The sequence below is a fragment of the Nuphar pumila genome, chromosome 2 (genome assembly GCF_984573655.1).
Source record: "Nuphar pumila chromosome 2, dmNupPumi1.hap1.1, whole genome shotgun sequence".
NCBI lineage: Eukaryota > Viridiplantae > Streptophyta > Magnoliopsida > Nymphaeales > Nymphaeaceae > Nuphar > Nuphar pumila.
The window spans coordinates 14,116,259-14,135,387 of NC_143250.1; the positions used below are offsets into that span (position 1 = coordinate 14,116,259).

The 19,129-nt window shown below is 34.5% G+C and overlaps 1 protein-coding gene across 3 annotated transcripts in view; it reads right to left on the reverse strand.

The window, feature by feature from the left end:
- The window catches only part of PEX1 (peroxisome 1), a 74,620-nt gene extending 56,095 nt beyond the window's left edge, over window positions 1–18,525 (reverse strand). For 2 of the 3 annotated variants that reach the window (XM_089995299.1, XM_089995298.1), the window contains exons 1-4: window positions 18,267–18,525; window positions 17,850–18,023; window positions 2,713–2,812; window positions 715–1,209 (exon numbers count right to left, since the gene is read on the reverse strand). In XM_089995299.1, coding sequence (XP_089851425.1) covers window positions 715–1,209; window positions 2,713–2,812; window positions 17,850–18,023; window positions 18,267–18,470 — 973 coding nt within the window. In that variant the 5' untranslated portion in view covers window positions 18,471–18,525. Of the gene's footprint in view, window positions 1–714; window positions 1,210–2,712; window positions 2,813–17,849; window positions 18,024–18,266 lie in introns of those variants that run through there. The other variant, XM_089995300.1, reaches the window with a different exon arrangement.
- Between the last annotated feature and the right edge of the window lie 604 nt (window positions 18,526–19,129).

Genomic DNA, 19,129 nt, shown 5'->3' on the forward strand with positions numbered 1-19,129 from the left:
ACCAACAGCTTGATACACATGTGAGAAGCAAGGTCGCACCTGAATACAGGACCATTTAGAGTAAAGAATAAGTGTAACCAGTGATAGTAATGATTTATGATCCACATCTAGACTGCACTGTAGGATACTATCTGTTTGGTGTGTCACAGAACTGTGAGGCACAGAGCATGCTGTTTCATGACAAGGCTATCATGTCTGCCATATCCATACTACAGAGTGAGACCAATGCTAAAAGCCTACAATGTGCAGCTATAATGAAAAACACGACATCTGGAATATAGCAAATGGAAATGAGACATGTTTTATGTGTCAATTCAAAATTGAAATACTCAATGTTGAAGAAATTATGGCCTACTAACATATAATCCACTGGAGAAAAATAAGCCAAAAATAAAAGGAAAACAATGTCAGCATCCCTTCAAGAATGTGGCAACCAAAATAAAGCAGTAAGACTTAAATGTAAAAAAATAAATAACGAGCCCTGAACCATGAATTATGAAAACCTAAATAACTCCTTTCAAGAATTTCAAATAATTGCAAGCTTTTGAAAAACAGATATTCAGTCCTTATCCATTTAGATGCACATAGCATCATTAATTCAAAAGCAAATATTACAAAAATCGTAACTGGGAATCTTTCTAGGTACAATCACATCAGCATCTGCTTCATACATTCATAGGACATATTCAAAAACATAAAAAGGAAAATACTTACAGGAATGCACTGCTGTCCCCAAATAAAAACGAAGAGACCAAGGAAGCATGATGTGTCCTTTTGCTACTGAATCTGAAAGGAAAAGGCGGGCAATCAAATGCCTAGAGGTTTTCTTTCTGGTAGTTGAAGAGCCATAATTAGCATCTTTATTATTAGAACTACTCTTCTTTCCTGTGACATTCTCTTTGCCATTTTGCAGATTCCCATCCCTTGATACTCTAGACATTAAAATAACTAATTGTGAACTACAAAACTCTGAAATTCTGGCAGTTTCTGGATGAACGAAAACAAGAGAAGTTGGGACGACACCCAACTTAACACCATTCACCTCATCCTGTTTAATCAACTTCCTATCTAGTTCCTGAACACGCATGAGTGCCCTACTTAAAAGATGTTCTTTCAAAGAATAACAGTTCATGGAATCCCTCTGTGAAGATGCATTCTTCTTGCGCATCTTGGGCGCAACTACAACTTCAGTTCCCGGCACAAGTTGCACTACAAAATGCCCCAAAAATCCAAAAGTAAGATGAAATTTCTAGCCAACGTGAATCACATTCTGACAGTACAGTGATGAGATTGAAAAGAAATTCAAATGGAATATAAAATAATTGTTAAAATATATGTAATTCATATATATATATATATATATATATATATATATATATAATACCCGATAGGGGTATTTTTGTCCTTTCACAAGTACCCGATAGGGGTACTTGTTTTTCTTATTTTATTTTTCTCTTTATTTTTTGTAAAATCTATTTTTTGTTTTTTTGCCCACACAAAAGGGGCCCCACCATGTAGTCGATGGGGCCCCCAACGGTCACATTTGTGACCGTTGGGGGCTCCCAACGACTACATGGGGAGCCCCCTAGGTGGCTCTCCTTTTAAGGCCTCTTGGCCCTCTCCCTCTCCTTCTCTTGTGTATAAATAGGGGTGAACCCCTCTTGTATTCCTTACTCTTGAGAGCTCTCTCTCTTTCAATAAGAGGCATTTATATTTTTATGTTGGGTTGTCTCTTGTGGGTTTGGGTATTAGCCCTTCTTTGTTTGTTCATTAGTAGATGTTGTAAGTGCTTAGTGCACTCTTTGCTTTTCCGCATATTTCATTACAATAATCACCAACAATTCTTGCTCATATAGAGGAACAGATTAACAATAATGACATAAAAAAGTTACACCATCATGAAAACTTATGAACTAAAATTTTGACATAATAAATACACATTAGAAAGCAATTATCAAAAAATACAAGTTGAATGGTTGTTTTGAACAATGGTGATGTGTCATACACATGATCAGAAAGTGTTTGATCTTCTAGGTTTCCTTGCAAAGCATGAAGCATGTGGCAAAGACATGTGGAGCCAACAATCGACCCTGAAGAGACCACCAAAATGTTGTTTTAAGAATTGTTAGAACTAAAAAGATGGTGAACTTGTTAACCTTTCACCAAAAGACAATTCATTAACAATACTAGCATATGTGTACCTGCTTGTGTACCATTTCTGCGTGATTTTTTCCAGCAAGATAGGCTTAGCATATTATTTCCATTTAAAAAACAAATCATAGACGTAAGACACTCTTAAAAAAGAAAACAATTTCAACTAAAGTTTAACCATGTCTAAAAGTAGGCTAATGAAAAGAAAGTTCAAGATAGAGAATCTTAACGAGGAAAATTATCATCCTAAAAGAATTAAAATCAGCTGTTACTAACACATATATTTAAGGAAAGGATTATTCCAAGAATTTATTTCTATTAACCACATAGCAACACATTTTTTAGGGACAAGGGGATCCAACAGCCTAGTAGTTATCAGTTCTATTTTCTTTTAGCATAAGGATCTTCATGAAGAAGACATATGTCAGAGCATATGTTAAGTATGGAAACAATTATGTATGATTAAATAACAAACTGAATGAGGCAGAAGCCCAAAATTCTGGTAATTATACTTGTTGTCTGCTATATCAAACCAAGATGATGTAATAGAATCAACCTTACCTACCGATTGCTTAGGTAAAGCTGAAGCTACCACAAAGAGAACAACTGTGTGTGCATGCAACCATAAGGGAAATTTCATCCCCTCATACACAATGCCAACCTGCATTTGAAGTGTCCTGTCATTAACTTTGACAAAAAAATAACTTCAGACTAATAAGATGTAGAATTTTCAAAAGAATTGGTCTATCAGTTATCTCACAAGAAACATCTCTGATATAAAGCAGCTGCAAATAAGCTCAGTCTGATGAGAAGATGTTGAATTTCAAAAGAATTGGTCTAGCATTTATCTCACACGAAACATCCCTGACATAACAAAAGCAGCTGCAGTACAAGGACAACTTTTTGACTAAAAACACATAGATTAAGCTTGATTTCTCTTAATATAAAAGGGAAATTTCAGGTTTCCAGCAACATCTTGTTACAAGGGCTAACATACAAAAATAACACAAGCTGTCAAAACCCAAAGGGCTTAGTTGTATAAAACAATTATAAAGATAAAAAAAAAAGAGGCCTTTCTAGTTTCACAAATACCAGATTACACCTACAAAAGAACTTCAACCCACAAGCAATGTTCCACAATATTGATATCTGGAAAAAAAAATCATGATATTCATGTAATAACATGACAAGTTCCATATTATGTTCTTTTGCAAATGTGTGGTGGGATAGGTTTTGCATGGAGCTATCAGGTTGACCTTATTTTCTCGGTGCATTTACGCTAAACATGCACTAATAACTAAATAGTTCATAGAAAATGACACAGGCAAAGCTATGCCACATAAGTACATATGCAAGTACAAGGAACATATATAATTAACTAACAATTAATAATAAAAAAGTATATAGTCAAGATTGAATGCTTTTGATCCCCATTCTATCCTTTTTGCTATGTATAAATATGAGATCTCCTCCATATATGGAGGTGCTTTTCTTAAGCATTAGACACTAATAAAATTTATATTTTTTACTTTGTGCTCGTGTGTGCCCTTGTGGCCTAGGTGTCATTGCCCTTAGTGGCTCTTGTATCTTTGTGATTCCTTTCTTGTGTTTGCCTTTTAAGGCACTTTGTATTCTTTTGTGCTCTTTGATTCCATTACACCCCAATGTCGACCACACATGACTGGATCAATAAAATGAATAAAATGGGTCATGTAGAGCCCGAAACCCATTTGACCATACCCCAAGTACCCAAGTAGCAGTGCAGGTACAACCAAAGGTTATAAGTACCGTATCATTACCCGTATCGATCGGGCCCAAAGTAACATCATAACATATCGTATCATATCGTAACATAAATTTTTAATAAAAAAATCCAAAAAATCAAGAAAAATCAGAAAAAATAGCAAAAAAATCTAAAAAATTTATAACACATGAAACAATGATGAATTGCACAAAATATGACCATAAAATCACATTTATGTCTCTATAAGCTACATAAGACATCATCAAACATCAACTACTATATAATCATAGATAATATTGGATGCATATCTCACAAGAACAATGCCACAAGACTCATACTTTCATATTATATAAGCATAAGCAAAATAACCAAGTTTATAAAATACGATTAAAAAAAAAAGAATTTTATTGTACTGTATCGTACGATGTGGTACGATATAGGGGTGTATCGTAAATACATCTGATACATGTATGATACACACACGTATCTATAATGAAATATTAATGAAAAGAAATAATGTCACTAAGTGACTAAGAGATGCACAAGCATACAAGCAATAGGCCACTAATGGGCAAAATACAATAGGCCATAAAGTGGCGATTGACTAGGACCCACAATATGAGAGAGAGAGCTAAAAATATGTAAACTTTTATTGAAAAAAGCTTTAACAAGCTTACTATACATTGGAGCAAAGCCCCTTATTTATACACAAAAGGGAACCAAAGAGGGGCGCCCATAGAGTCGTTGGGAGCCCCTCCAATGGTCATATTTATGACCGTTGGAGGGGTCCAATGACTCTATGATGGACCCCTCTTTACAAAAGGAAAAAGAAAGAAAAAAAATAAAGAAAAGAAAAAGCATATCCCTAATGGATATGCGTGTATACATGTGAAAAGACTATTTTACCCCTGGTGGGTATTACAATATATATATATAGAGAGAGAGAGAGAGAGAAAGATAGCCACATAGACATATATATATAATATATATGTATATATGTCTTTATATATATATAGATATATATATATAAAGTCAATATAATTTAATACCCCCCTCAAACACACGGTGAGATCATCGAGAGTTTGCTAAGGAGAAAGTAGAAACGAGGCGATGGAAAAACTTTGGTGAAAAAGTCTGCTAGTTGATACTCTGAAGCATTGTTATCAAGAACGCGCCTTGAGGCGCAAAAGGCGCACCTCGCCTTGAGGCGCAAAAGGCGCACCTCGCCTTGAGGTGCGGCCCTCTATGCCTCAAGGCGCAAAAAAAAAAATTACAAAAAGATTTCTAAGACATGATCAACAAGATTTTTGTAGGTCAATCTCATATATTTTCCAGTTATTTCAGTTATGTAATCAGTTTCTTAGTATATTACTATATTTTAACTTTTGTTGGTTAATCTCGAATATTTTTCAGTTATGTAATTAGTTTTTTAATATATTTTAACTTTTATTGGTTAATCTCATATATTTTTCAGTTATGCAATCAGTGTTTTAGTAACTTTTATATGTTAATCTCATATTTTTTAGAATAATCTCATATATTTTAACTTTTGTAGGTTAATCTCATATATTTTTCAGTTATGTAATCATTTTTTTAGTTACTTTTATATGTTAAACTCATATTTTTTAGAATAATCTCATATATTTTAACTTTTGTAGGTTAATCTCATATATTTTCCAGTTATTTAGTTATATAATTAGTTTCTTAGTATAGTTTAACTTTTGTTGGTTAATCTCATATATTTTTCAGTTATGTAATCAGTTTTTTAGTTACTTTTATATGTTAATCTCATATTTTTTAGAATAATCTCATATATTTTAACTTTTGTTGGTTAATCTCATATATTTTCCAGTTATGTAATCGGTTTCTTAGTATATTTTATCTTTTGTTGGTTAATCTCATATATTTTCAGTTATTTAATCATTTTTTTTGTCATGATATCGGAGAATCGATTTGGTTTTATGCCTGGAAGATCAACTATGGAAGCTATACATCTTCTTAGACAACTTATTGAGAGAAATAGAGAGAGGAACAAAGATTTGCATATGGTTTTTATTGATTTGGAGAAAGCATACGATAGAGTACCTAGGGACGTTCTCTGGTGGACAATGATGAAGAAAGGTGTTTCTCTTAAGTACATTAGTATAATTAAAGATATGTATGAAGGAGTAGTAACCAATGTCCACACTTGTGGAGGGGTAACAACCAATTTTCCTATAACGGTTGGGTTACATCAAGGATCTGCTTTAAGCCCTTTCCTATTTGCTATAGTGATGGATGAGCTTACGAGATCAATTCAAGAAAATGTGTCGTGGTGTATGTTGTTTGCTGATGATATTGTTTTGATTGATGAGTCTAGAGTTGGGGTTAATGCTAAGTTAGAATTATGGAGACAGACATTGGAAGCAAGAGGTTTTAAGTTGAGTAAGAGTAAGACATAATATATGGAATGTCGGTTTAGTAAGCAACGAAGTAGTGATGGGAGTGTAGTGAAGCTTGGTGAGCAAGAAATACCGGTGGATGACTGTTTCAAATATTTGGGATCTATCATTCAAAAGTATGGAGAAATTGATGGAGATATAAATCATAGGATAAAGGTTGGGTGGATGAAATAAAAAAGTGCAACTGGAGTATTGTGCGATCGTAGAATGCCATTGTGGTTAAAGGGAAAGATTTATAGAACGACAATTAGGCCCGATTTACTATATGGTACGGAATGTTGGGTTGCCAAGAGACATCATATTCAAAAAATGAGTGTAGTTGAGATGCATATGCTTAGATGGATGTGTGAAAATACAATAAAAGATAAGATTCAAAATGAGGAGATACGTAAGAAGATAGGCGTTGCATCCATTGAAAATAAGATGAGAGAGAATCGTTTACGGTGGTTTGGACATATTTGGCGAAGGCCTAATGATGCTCTAGTTAGAAGGATGGAGAAATGGGAAAATATATTAGTTAAAAGAGGTCGGGGTAGGCCTAAGAAGACTTGAATGGAGATGATAGGAAAGGATATGAATGCTTTGAACCTCACCGAGGACATGGCATTGGATAGAAATGATTGGAGGAGAAGGATTCACGTGGAAGACACAGAATGATTTTCTTTTTTTGTTCATATCGGCGTATCGCCGACCCCAATTGTTTTGGGATGAAGGCATAGTTGTTGTTGTTGTTGTTGTAATCATTTTTTTAGTTACTTTTATATGTTAATCTCATATTTTTTAGAATAATCCCATATATTTTAACTTTTATAGGTTAATCTCATATATTTTCCAGTTATTTCAGTTATGTAATCAGTTTCTTAGTATATTTTAACTTTTTTTGGTTAATCTCATATATTTTCCAGTTATGTAATCAGTTTTTAGTTACTTTTATATGTTAATCTCATATTTTTTAGTACTTATTTAAGATTTTCTATTTCTTATTGGCTTTTATTTTATCAATAAAGCATTTTTTATTTATTTGTATTTTTAGATATTTTTTTATAATTTTTTTAAAGTTTTTAAAAAAATTATTTGAGGCTTACGCTTTACGCCTCGGTTTTTGGTGGAGCGCCTCGCTACGCCTCAATGCCTTTCACAACACTACTCTGAAGTAACATAAGATAGTTGAATGGTTTCTCATAAAAATTCATCTCGAACATAGTGGCAATCCATTTCTATATGTTTTGTTCATTCATGAAATGTGTGGTTGCTAGCAATGTAGATAGCACTCTTATTGTCGCAGTACAACTTCGAAGGAGTAGAGAGAAAGACGCCCATATCTTGGAATAGACCTCTCAACCAGACAAGTTCAGCGGTAGTGGTAACCATCGCCCGATATTCAGCCTCTATGGAAGAAAAAAGCACCTTTTGTTGTTTCTTATATCTCCAAGAGATTAATGATTCTCCAAGAAAAACATAATATCCTGTTGTAGAAATATGATTATTGGGGTTACCCCTCAATTAGAGTTAGTATAAGCAATTAAAGTAGGAGATGAAGAGGAAGATAAGAATAGTCCTTTGGTTATAGTTTCCTTTAAATACTTGATAATTCTCATAACAGCAGCCATGTGAATAGAAGTAGGAGCATTCTGAAATTGACTTGCACTGTGAACAGCATGAGTAATATTTGACCTGATAATAGACAAATATGTTAGTAATCCAATCAGTTGACGATAAGAAGTGGGATCTTCTAAAAGAGTTTCATCATTGGCTCTCATCTTAGCGTTGATTACTTATGGAGTTTTCACTTTCTTTTCGTTAGTTAATTCAGACTTAGCAATAACGTTGGATGCAAGCTTTATCTGAGACAGAACATACCCCCGAGGAGAGTATCCAACTTCGATCCCTAAAAAATACCTTAGAAATCCAAGGACAGACATATCAAAATTATTTTTAAGAATATTTTTAATAATCTCAATGCCCTTTTTATCATTCTCAGTGATGATCATGTCATCAACAAATAATACTAAGATAGTTATATGATCTCCTGCAGACTTAACAAATAGAGTAGTATGAGTATAACAAGAAGTAAAACCATTAGCAAAAACAACCTTACTAAAAAGATCATACCAAGCTTTCGGAGCTTGTTTGAGGTCATAAAAAACTTTATTAAGTTTAATAATTTTTCATTTATCAATCTCAAGACTCGGTGGAGGATCTATTAAAGTTCTTACACTGGTCATCCTAGCAACTGGGCAAAATTTTTCCTCATAATCTATTTCATATTCTTGTGCGTATCCTTTACCAACTACCTTAACTTTGTATCTTTATAATGTCTCATCACTCTTGGTGTAATATCACGTATTTTCATATTTAGTCATTTTCAGGTTTTTTGAAAATTTGACGAAGTATAGGAGAAATATTGTTTGAACCTCGATCTTAAATTGATGCTTTTGAGTCTGGGCTTGGCTCAAGTCTCATCAGCTAGGTCTAAACGAGCCATTTAAAATGTAAGAAATGGTTTTATTTTCGACCTTTAAATTCAAGCAAAATTTGAGCGAAATTCAAGTTATTTTTGGGTGAAATTCAGAATTTATATTCCTGTAATATACTGTTGGATGCGTCTCAGAACGCCGAGCACAACGATATGTTACTTTTTAGAATTCGAGTTCCGGTTGGTGCGAAAATCGCATTTTTCAAAAAATGAACAGTTTGTCGGATTGGATCCAAATTTGGATCGGACTTGGTGCAATAGTTTTGATCCGAATTAATATGGATCAGGACTCTATCCAAGACCCACACTAATCTGGATTTGGTCCAGTCCAAAATTTATTTGGATTTTTGGAGATGGATTTGGATCTTGGATATGGATCCATGCTCAATGATTTTCGAGCTTTAAATTCATCTAAAAGCTTTAAATTGGAGTTAATTAGGGTTAAAAAGCCTCCCTAGTTAATTTGGCTATTTTTGAAAACTTTTAAATAATTATTAATTAATTAATACTAAATAATTAAAAAAAAATAGTTAATTCTGAATTTTATTTTTAGGGATTGTTTAGGACTTCTTAAAGGAGTCCTTGTACATGCCTAAAGAGACTAAAGTAAGTTTTAGAAAGATTTCAAAAAAATTGAAAACTTTGAAAAAGTCAATTTTTTAAAGAATTGAAACATTTTGGTAAGGGAGAGAGAGAGTCCTCATAAGAGGAAACTCTCCTTCTCTGGCCCATCTAGAGAGAGCTGCAGAATGGGGTGTGGGTCACCTTCCTCTTACTCTATTTAAGACTCAAAAAAAGAGGAAAAGAGAATGAGAAAGGGAGAATGAAAGAAAAAGAGAGGAAAAGAGAAGGAGAAGGGGAAAGAAGAGGAGGAGGAGAGCTGCTTCAGCCCTCCTCCCACGTTTTTCAACCTTTATCCTTATTTTTTTTTCATTGGTTATTCAAGGTATGGGTTTTCTCTCTTGAATCAAGTGAGAAATTGATATAGATTGGATTTTCATGCAATAAGTTGATGGAAATCCATGGAAAGAGTGGTTATATCTATGTTTTTGCAAAGACACGTGGAGGAGGATGCGTAGATCTTCCTCCATGGTTGTGTTCTTAATTATTCTCACTCTTTCATACAATAAAAATTCTGTATATGCTAAAACATAATCTTTATTATAGTATATGTACTTATTTAGAGGTTCCGCAAAAATCTGGAATCGTAAACATAATTGGATTTTATAAGTTGCACAGCCATTTCTCTCTTTTAATTCATGAATCTGTAAATCTGTAATTTATTCATGAATCCAACTATACATATATGATATTTTAATTCATGAATCGGTAAGGTTGCATGGCTGCATAAATCTGCAAATCTGTGTATGTGTGGGAAGGTTAAAAACCTGTGTATGCGTGATTTGAAACCTTTTGTGAGCATAGAGCTGTATGAATGCATAAACAGCATGAAGGATGTTGTGTATAATTGTAGAATGAGATTTGTGAGAATATACAGCATTTAATATGCTGTTTATGTTTGCACACTTAGGAAAAAGCACATATGCAAACACGTTGAATGTGATTATGGCCATGTATGCAGATTTGCAGTATGATTCTGGACTTGCATGTTAATTTGATTGTAGATAAATAAATATGGTAGAAAAGAATAATTACCATGAAGCATGTTTTTCCTTCGTTTAGTACTAGTTGATAGTGATTGCCATCGAGAGTGAATTAAGCTCCCTTGATCCTGTTAGCCACTCTTCCAACTATGGCTCCGAGGTATGGGGTGTCATTCGATTGTTTCCAAGTGGGTCTTGGCTGACTGCCAGACCTTGGCAGCATGGCAAGGGGTGCACAGGCCTAGCAAGGCCGTGTGGCACCCATGTCAGCCCCAGCCGACTGGGTCGGCTAGGCACTGGCCTTTTCATATAACAAAAAAAAAGGGAGAGAATGTATCATATTTCCACTGATGGCCTAGCATACGAAAATGAAAGTATATAGACCATGCTAAAGTTGTAGCTTGTTTAGGATTTGGAAAACATACTATGCATGAATGAGTTTCTTGTTCTTTAAGTGATGTGGCATTCTTAAGCCTTGTGTCATATGCAGCTTGCTTCAAGTACATATGTGTACATGAGATGATGTATGGTTTGCGGATATATGCATGTTTACATTTTTAAAATTTAGCTCTCATGAATAGAAGCATATATGTGAATGATTACACATAAGTTCATGGACATGAATGTTGTGAACATATGCATATGGATGTTTAATGCATACGCATTGTCATTCGACATATATGAGTGTGCATGTTGAAAGCATGTCAACATCATTGCATTTATAGCATGATTGTTACAATTTTTGCATATGAAGTATCGACGATCAATGGATCATTGCGGGTCTGGTGATCCCTGAGCTTGGATTGCTCCTTTACTTATTTTTATACATCGCAAAAATCACATTTGACATTTTCCTCTATATTGCATTGTTCTGCATTTTTCCACGGGCTGGAATCCCGTGAAGAGCCTCGCATTTGAAAATGCGAATTTGTGATATTAATTTGACATGCTGAATTGCAAATTAATGAAACAACTATTAATAATAACTTAAAGAAAAAGAACAGTGTAATGTAGATTCTGAGATGTCTCGGCGGGAGTATGAGACTCTTAGAGTTGCGGTTTTGGAGAAACCAAAATGATACAAAAACTTTGTGTGCATTGTTGTTGCCCCCGAACCCGATATTGAGGTTCTTCTCCTGGTCACAATTTTAGAGAGTTTCTGTCACTTTGCCTCGGGGCGATATGTAGACACAACTATTGTTTTAGTATACCAAGAAAAATGACACTTATGGATGGGTGGTCTCTGATGTCCCGACATTAGATGGGTGGTCTAATATTTCGAAGGTTGTTTTTGTCGAGGGCTAAGTTTGGAACTCAATAATAAAATACAACTTGAATGATAAGTTACCCTGAGAACCCTACTTGACCTCGAAAATTCTTACTCGTTTGGTGTATCTGCGTGCAACTGTAATAAAAAGAGGAACTTAAATTGTTTACATCTTAATAAGAATATATATATAATAAGAGAACTTGATAAAGATAATAATTTATTCATGTATGTGCACTGACATCATGCATCTTCCTGTTATGCATTAGATCATACATATTTATTTATGTTCCTTACGATGCATGGTTGAATTTTATGATATTGCATCATGTTGCATGATGAATGTTTTTACTGCTTATGAAATTATGAAAAGTGTTCTAATAGCATCCCTTTAAATTATTAGATGAATCCTATTTATATTTTTTATGCTTATTTGTTTAGGATTCGTACACAGAATTACTTAGATTCTGACACTCTATTTTTGGTGTTTTTCTCAGCCTCAGATGCCCAACGAGGTGACTTGCTCACGAGAGGATCACATGACTGTTTGGCAGACTTCTATGGACAGCGGGGCTCTTTCTTTTTATTTTTATTTTTGCACTCTGATGTTCTTATTTATTTGTCTCATGACTCTATCATTTCCTAATTAATAAATTTTATTCAGTTTGGGTTTGGATTGAAAGATGGGGTGCAAGATCCCTTCTGGTGTGTTGAGTTTCCTAGTTGTGGTGGAACTATAAAGGCCCCAGGTCTCTGGGAAGATTTCTGCAATTGATAAAAAAAAAATTGCACTTTTTCTTGGGTATGAGTTGGGGTCGTTACACTTGGTTTTGACTTTATAAACTCATCTACATCTAATAGCGCTTTTTCCTAATGGTTGACTTACAGTGGTCCAAGTGTTAGCCTTGTTGAGTGCTTTTAGTTCAAGTCTCATAGCATCAACCCAATGTGGATGTTGCTTAGCTTCTTTAAAATTAGAAGGCTCATGATAGGAATGTATTATCATTAGACAAGTTCTATAATTTAGAGAAAATGAATAGTAAGACAAATTTTTGAGGAGTTCTACTATTCCTAGAAGATCGCCTGGGTTGGATTTCTTCAACTTGATCTTCTAAAGAGATGTCTTGAGAGTATATATCGAAAGCACTTTGATGTTTATAGCCCTCACGCCGAGTATACACATGCATATTATTAGGACTCTCATTACAAGAATCATTGTTTTGATAAGAATTGACATCACAAATATTATTACAAATTAAATCATTTTTAGACTTATTTCTAGGTAATAAGTCAAAAAGGAAAGAATAGTCAATTTCTTCTTTAGATTTTTGAATTTCAAAACCATTTTGCACTTCAAAAAATGTCACATTTCTTGAAACATAAAGTTTGTTATTTTGAATGTCATAACATCTATAACATTTTTTATTTTCGTTATATCCAATAAAAGCACATTCAAGGGCTTTTGGTAAAAGTTTATCTTGTCCTTAAAAAGAAGGAAGCACTTACAACCAAAAATCCCCAATCTTTTAAAATTCAGAGATATTTTGAACAATTTTTCAAAGGGAGAAACATTTCTTAAAAAAAAGGAAGGCATTCGATTTATGAGATAAGTTGCGGTAAGAGTGGCTTCGGCCCAAAAGTTCTTTGGAACATTTTTAGGAACAAGAAGAGTCTTTGTTGTTTCAATGAGATGCCTATGTTTTCTCTCGATAAGACCATTTTGTTGGGGAGTTTTGGGGCAAGATCTTTTATGTATAATGTCATTTAGTTTAAGATAGTTTTGAAATTCTTTTAACATGTATTCTCCTCCAGAATCGGATCTAAAAATGGTTACGTTGCGTTGAAATTGATTTTGAATAAGAACATGAAATTTCTTAAAGATGGAAAAGACATCGGATTTGTTTTTTATAAAGTAAACCCAAGTATATCTAGTAAAATCATCAATAAAGACAACATAACATGAATATCTTCCTTTAGACATAACGGGTGCAGGTAAAGCACTAATTCAAATGGTCTTTTGGAAATAAAATTGCTATGTAGATACATAAGAGAATGCCTTTTTCCAAGGATACAATCATTGCAAGTAAATATTTTTTCATTACAAAATTTTTCCAAAAAAAAAAAGATACAACTTCGAAAAATTAGGGTGACCAAGCCTTTGGTGCCAAGTCCCAAGATCTTTAGATTGAACGAGATTACAAAAAGATTTGGATGGCAAAGACAAAAAATTCATGTAATATAGGTCTCCTCTTCCATGGTCGTGCCCAATCTGCTTCTCGGACCGGAGATCCTACACATAGCAATTGGTTGGTAAAAAAGAGACACTATATCCAAAATCGGTAATTTGAGAAACGAAAAAAAGGTTTAAATTAAGTTTTGGAATTATTCTAATTTTTGAAACATGAAATTCTTTGTTTTGACCCAAAAACTTTTTCAAGACTTCTCATTCCTTCAACATCTAATGATGTTCCATCGGCCATGGAAATGAATGATTTAAAAGAATTGAAACTTAGTTTAGATAAAAGAGATGCATTTGGAGTCATGTGAAAAGAGGCACCTGAATCAAAGATCCAAGAAGACATATCGGGAGTAGATGATATTGCGGCATCGGAGGTAGGTGTAGAAGAATTGATCATCATGAATTGTTGGAGAGTTTCGGTAAGTTAAGCAATGGAGTCTTTTATGTCTCCGTCTCTCTTTGAATCTTCACTCGAATTTCTTGGACAATCTTCAACGGAAGCCACCTTTCTTTTGAGCTTAGGACAATCTGGTTGAAGATGATCCGGTTCATTACAATACTGACAAATAATTTTTCTTCCTCCACCATTGTTATTTTTTCAAAAATGAGGAGGTTTATATGTCCTCATGTTATTTCCCGATCTAGATACCGCATGGACCTCATCAATATCTTTCTTAAGGGCCAAGTGAGTTTCTTCTTGGCATAAATCAACTAAGATTTCACTAAGAGGGGTAGAAGCCTTATGAAGAAGGGACCCTCTTAGTTGTTCAAATTTGAGACGAAAGCCATAAATAAATTGAAAAAACCTATCTCTCCATTTGCTCTTACCTCATGGCAATAGCACTTCCTTCCCATTGTAGTTCGAGAAGAGCAAGTTCATCCCACAACGGAGATAGAGTACTATAGTAATCTCTAATGCTCATATCCCCTTACTTGGTTTCTCTTATTTTTTCTTGCAAAAAAAAAATGCATAGCAAGGTCTTTTTTAGTGAACATGCCTTTCATAAAGAACTATGTTTCATTTGCTTTCTTGAATTTGGCAAGATTGACACAAATTTTGATCTCAACATTCATGAACCATGCCAATATTTTGGCATGCTCACTTTCCCAATCTTCAACTTTAGATTATTATTCTTGAATAGCTTTGGCCTTTTCTTCGTCATTGAAGGCTTTTTCTTTATTTCCCTCCATTTTGGTAAGCTTTAAGTGTGGTTCCGAAATGGTTTCACATACATATCCCCAAAGTCTTTTACCTATGAGGTTGTTTTTCATGGCGGCCGCCCACATTCTATAGTTGGTTCTATTCAATTTGAGTGAAAGATTGATCTTTGTATCTTTGTCGGCCATCATGGAGGGAGTTGAAGAAGAACAAATGTATGATACTTAAAACTTCTCACACGTAAGTAAGAGTACCCCAATAATGTTTTCACAACCTTGCTCTGATACCATGTAATGAAATACTAATGAAAAGAAATAATGTCACTAAGTGACTAAGAGATGCACAAGCTTACAAGCAATAGGCCACTAATGGGCAAAAATACAATAGGCCACAAAGTGGCAACTGACTAACACCCATAATATGAGAGAGAGAGAGAGCTAAAAAATATGTAAACTTTTATTGAGAAAAGCTTTAACAAGCTTACTATACATTGGGGCAAAGCCCCTTATTTATACACAAAAGGGAACCAAAGAGGGGCGTCCATCGAGTCGTTAGGAGCCCCTCCAACGGTCATAAATATGACCGTTGGAGGGTCCAACGACTCTATGATGGACCCCTCTTTACAAAAGGAAAAATAAAGAAAAGAAAAAGCATATCCCTAATGGATATGCGTGTATACATGTGAAAAGACTATTTTACCGCTAGTGAGTATTACAAAATATATATATATAGACACATAAACATATATATAATCTCTCTCTCTCTCTCTCTCTCTCTCTCTCTCTCTCTCTCTCTCTCTATATATATATATATATATATATATATATATATATATATATATATATAGATAGATAGATAGATAGATATAGATATATATAGATAGATAGATATATATAAGGTCAATATAATTTAACAATATCGAGATATTGTTTTCCCTCAAAGTAACAATATGTATTGTACCGTATCGTACGATACGGGTGTGTATCATATCGTTTCCCCTCAAAGTAACGATACATATCATACCGTATTGTATGGTACGATACTTACAACACTGGATACAACATAGGTATGGGAGGCTGGTAGAACTACCCATGTTACAAAGAGAAAAGGGTAGCAGTCTTTTATTGGTTGTGCATATTCGATATAAACTTTTGGAAATATCAAATTACCATATATATTATCTATTATTTATTCTTTATTATTTTTAAGCTATTATTTATTCTTTATTATTTTTAAGCAAATACAGGAATTAAAGAAGCAACAAGATAGGAATTATTTGAATGTATCAACTTGAATGATGTAGATATCCTAGAAGAGTAGGTGCAAGATGAAACTACAATGCTTTGTGAGGATGCTATTTCAGAACAACCATAATTGGAGACGGAAATATGAACCAATGGAAAAACTAATCATTATGTGGGACCAGACTTAGAGGATCAGGGAAAAGGAAAGGAAACAACTTTAATAGGTAAAGTTTCATCATGATATATGAAAGCAATTAATACTTTGATTTTTTTTGTTTTTCCTTTTTGTCCTTTAATTATTTGAAGAGCTGAATGACTTATTATATTCTTGAACCTAGTATTATGTACATAGTTATATTCACAGTTTCACACGTGCACATACACATGTGTATGTACGTGTCTATGTTTTCATATGGTGTATTTTGTCATTTTCCTTGAATTTCATGTACATGATTGTGTGATTATGGTCATTTTTATTATCAGCATCATGTACTATTCACTAATTCTTACATTTATTCATGTTCTGTTTATTGCATAGTTATGTTTGGTAGTATCTTTTTTTCCTTTCTGGTCAGTTGATTTTAGTGTTTTACAATTTCTCCATTATCCAGTTTTTATTTTTGTCAATTTTACTTTTTCTTGCATTCTACAGTACAGTGCATTATCCTATTATATAACTTACTCCGTCCTAGTACATGTAACAATACACTTTTTCAACACCTTCAGAGCCAATTTTGTCCTGACCTTCTCAGGAATGAAAAATGTGCAAGTTACAGATGAGAGTGCTTGCCGGAGCTGACTAGACAAGGACAATTCAAGTGGTGATATTGTTTCCTGAAGTAAGACTTGATGCCAGTGCCTTCTATTCCAAGCACAATGTTGGAAGCGTCCATGAAGGCGATGGAACTCTTGCTCAGAGTGAAAAAAAAAACTCATCAAAACCTCTAAGGAATGGTAATCCTACACCTACCACCACAATTCCCTCAACTTAGCAAGAAGGACTAAACCAACTTGGTCGGTTAGGTTGTCAGACAGTGCACACCTCTGCATCAATATATCCAATCACCGAAAGAAGTGAAGTTGAGCATGATGTTTTTCAAGTTCAATCAAGATCCACAAAACATATCACAGAGTGAATCACAGAGTGAATCACAGAGCACAATAAATTTGAACTATATTCTTGGGAGGTTCTCACCCATATACTGACAACAGTTTTGCCATGATCATAGTGGTGGAAAATGCTATAAAATTCATGACACACCAAACTCGTCCTAATGTTTATCACTGAATTTTTCACATAACAAGAACAGTAAGAACTAGAAACAAATACGAATCCCCGAACGTTTCTTCGACAATTTCAATAACTAAAACAGAGTAATCACGTGAGCCCCCAACCAAACTCCGCCAACCATAAATTGCCCAAAAGTTCGGTCTACCAGATACAATTTCTACAATCAACAAAGACTGGCAAAGCATCACAAGGCGAAAGCGATAGAATTATTCGCAGATTGCAAGGGAACTTGCCTGTTTCAGTATCGTCTCCTCGGCGAAGTCAGAATTGAGTTCCAGAATCTCCCAGTCGTCTTCACTAACAGGCTCTATCGACACCATTGTAGCTCTCGGAAAAGTAGCCATCGCCCTTACTCGCATCTTAGCACGGTCCGGTAACCCAATGGACTCTGCCAATTGCTGTGCCACCTGAACCAACAAGCACTTCAAGAATTCACGTACCGAATGAAGTTCGTGCCGTGTTTTTGGGGTTTTTATTTAGAAGCAAAAGACACCCAAGTGGAATTACAAGCAGATGGTGCTATGGGGAGAAGAGGGTGAAACTTGGGGGTTTTTTCTATGAAGAAGCAAAAGAGGCCCAAGTGGAATTACAAGCAGATGGAGCCATGGGGAGAAGAGGGTGAGATTTAGGCGAAGAGTACATATACAAACCTCGATAGCGGTGGAGTGAGAAGCAGAGCCGGACCAGGCGAGGTGCCATCGATGGTCGTCGTTTTTGTTAAGAGGGCGGAGCTCCAGAGCAAGAATGGGAGGGAGGAAGCTGGAGTGGGTGGATTGGAGGGTGTGGATTAAGGAGAGGGGAAGAGAGACGAAGCATGTCTCCAGACCTCCCACCGTTCTCACCTCCACCTCCATGGCCTCTCTCTCTCTCTACTGTGTGAGGCGCGTTTCTGCGGGTGAAGACGGCAAAAAGCAAGGTAACCGGTTATTTTGGATGGCGTTATCACGGTACATACTTGAAAACAGTGCCATAAACATAGATTTTCATGGTAGAAAATTTTCAAAAAGGAACTTAAAGTTTGGCCATAATTAAAAATGCACCTATATTTTGAAATATTTAAAAAACGCACCTAAGAAATATGGTGGTTAATCACAAAGGCCCAGACCAGGAGTTTACTACCGTAAGTTTGCTGTTAAATGCAATATAGAATTATCATCTTATCCTCAACAGCATATTTTTAAAAAATACACCTAAAAAAGAGGAAAAGAGTCTTTGATGGGTTAACTAGTAAATTTGCTCTCTTAACTGAGTTAGTAATAACTTGAAAGTTTGTTTTTTATTAAGGTGCAAAAATTTATGTGATCATTTTTAAATTTTTCAAAATTTAGGTATAATTTTTTTAATGCCTAAACGTTAGGTGCCTTATGAAGATTTTTCTTTTCTTGGCGTGGGAAAATCCATCATAAAATACAAAGAATATAAAAAAAATTTCTCACACATACGCGTATATATATATATATATATATAAAGAGAGATAAAGATTAAAGGGTAACTGCTGGGTTTATAAATTGTT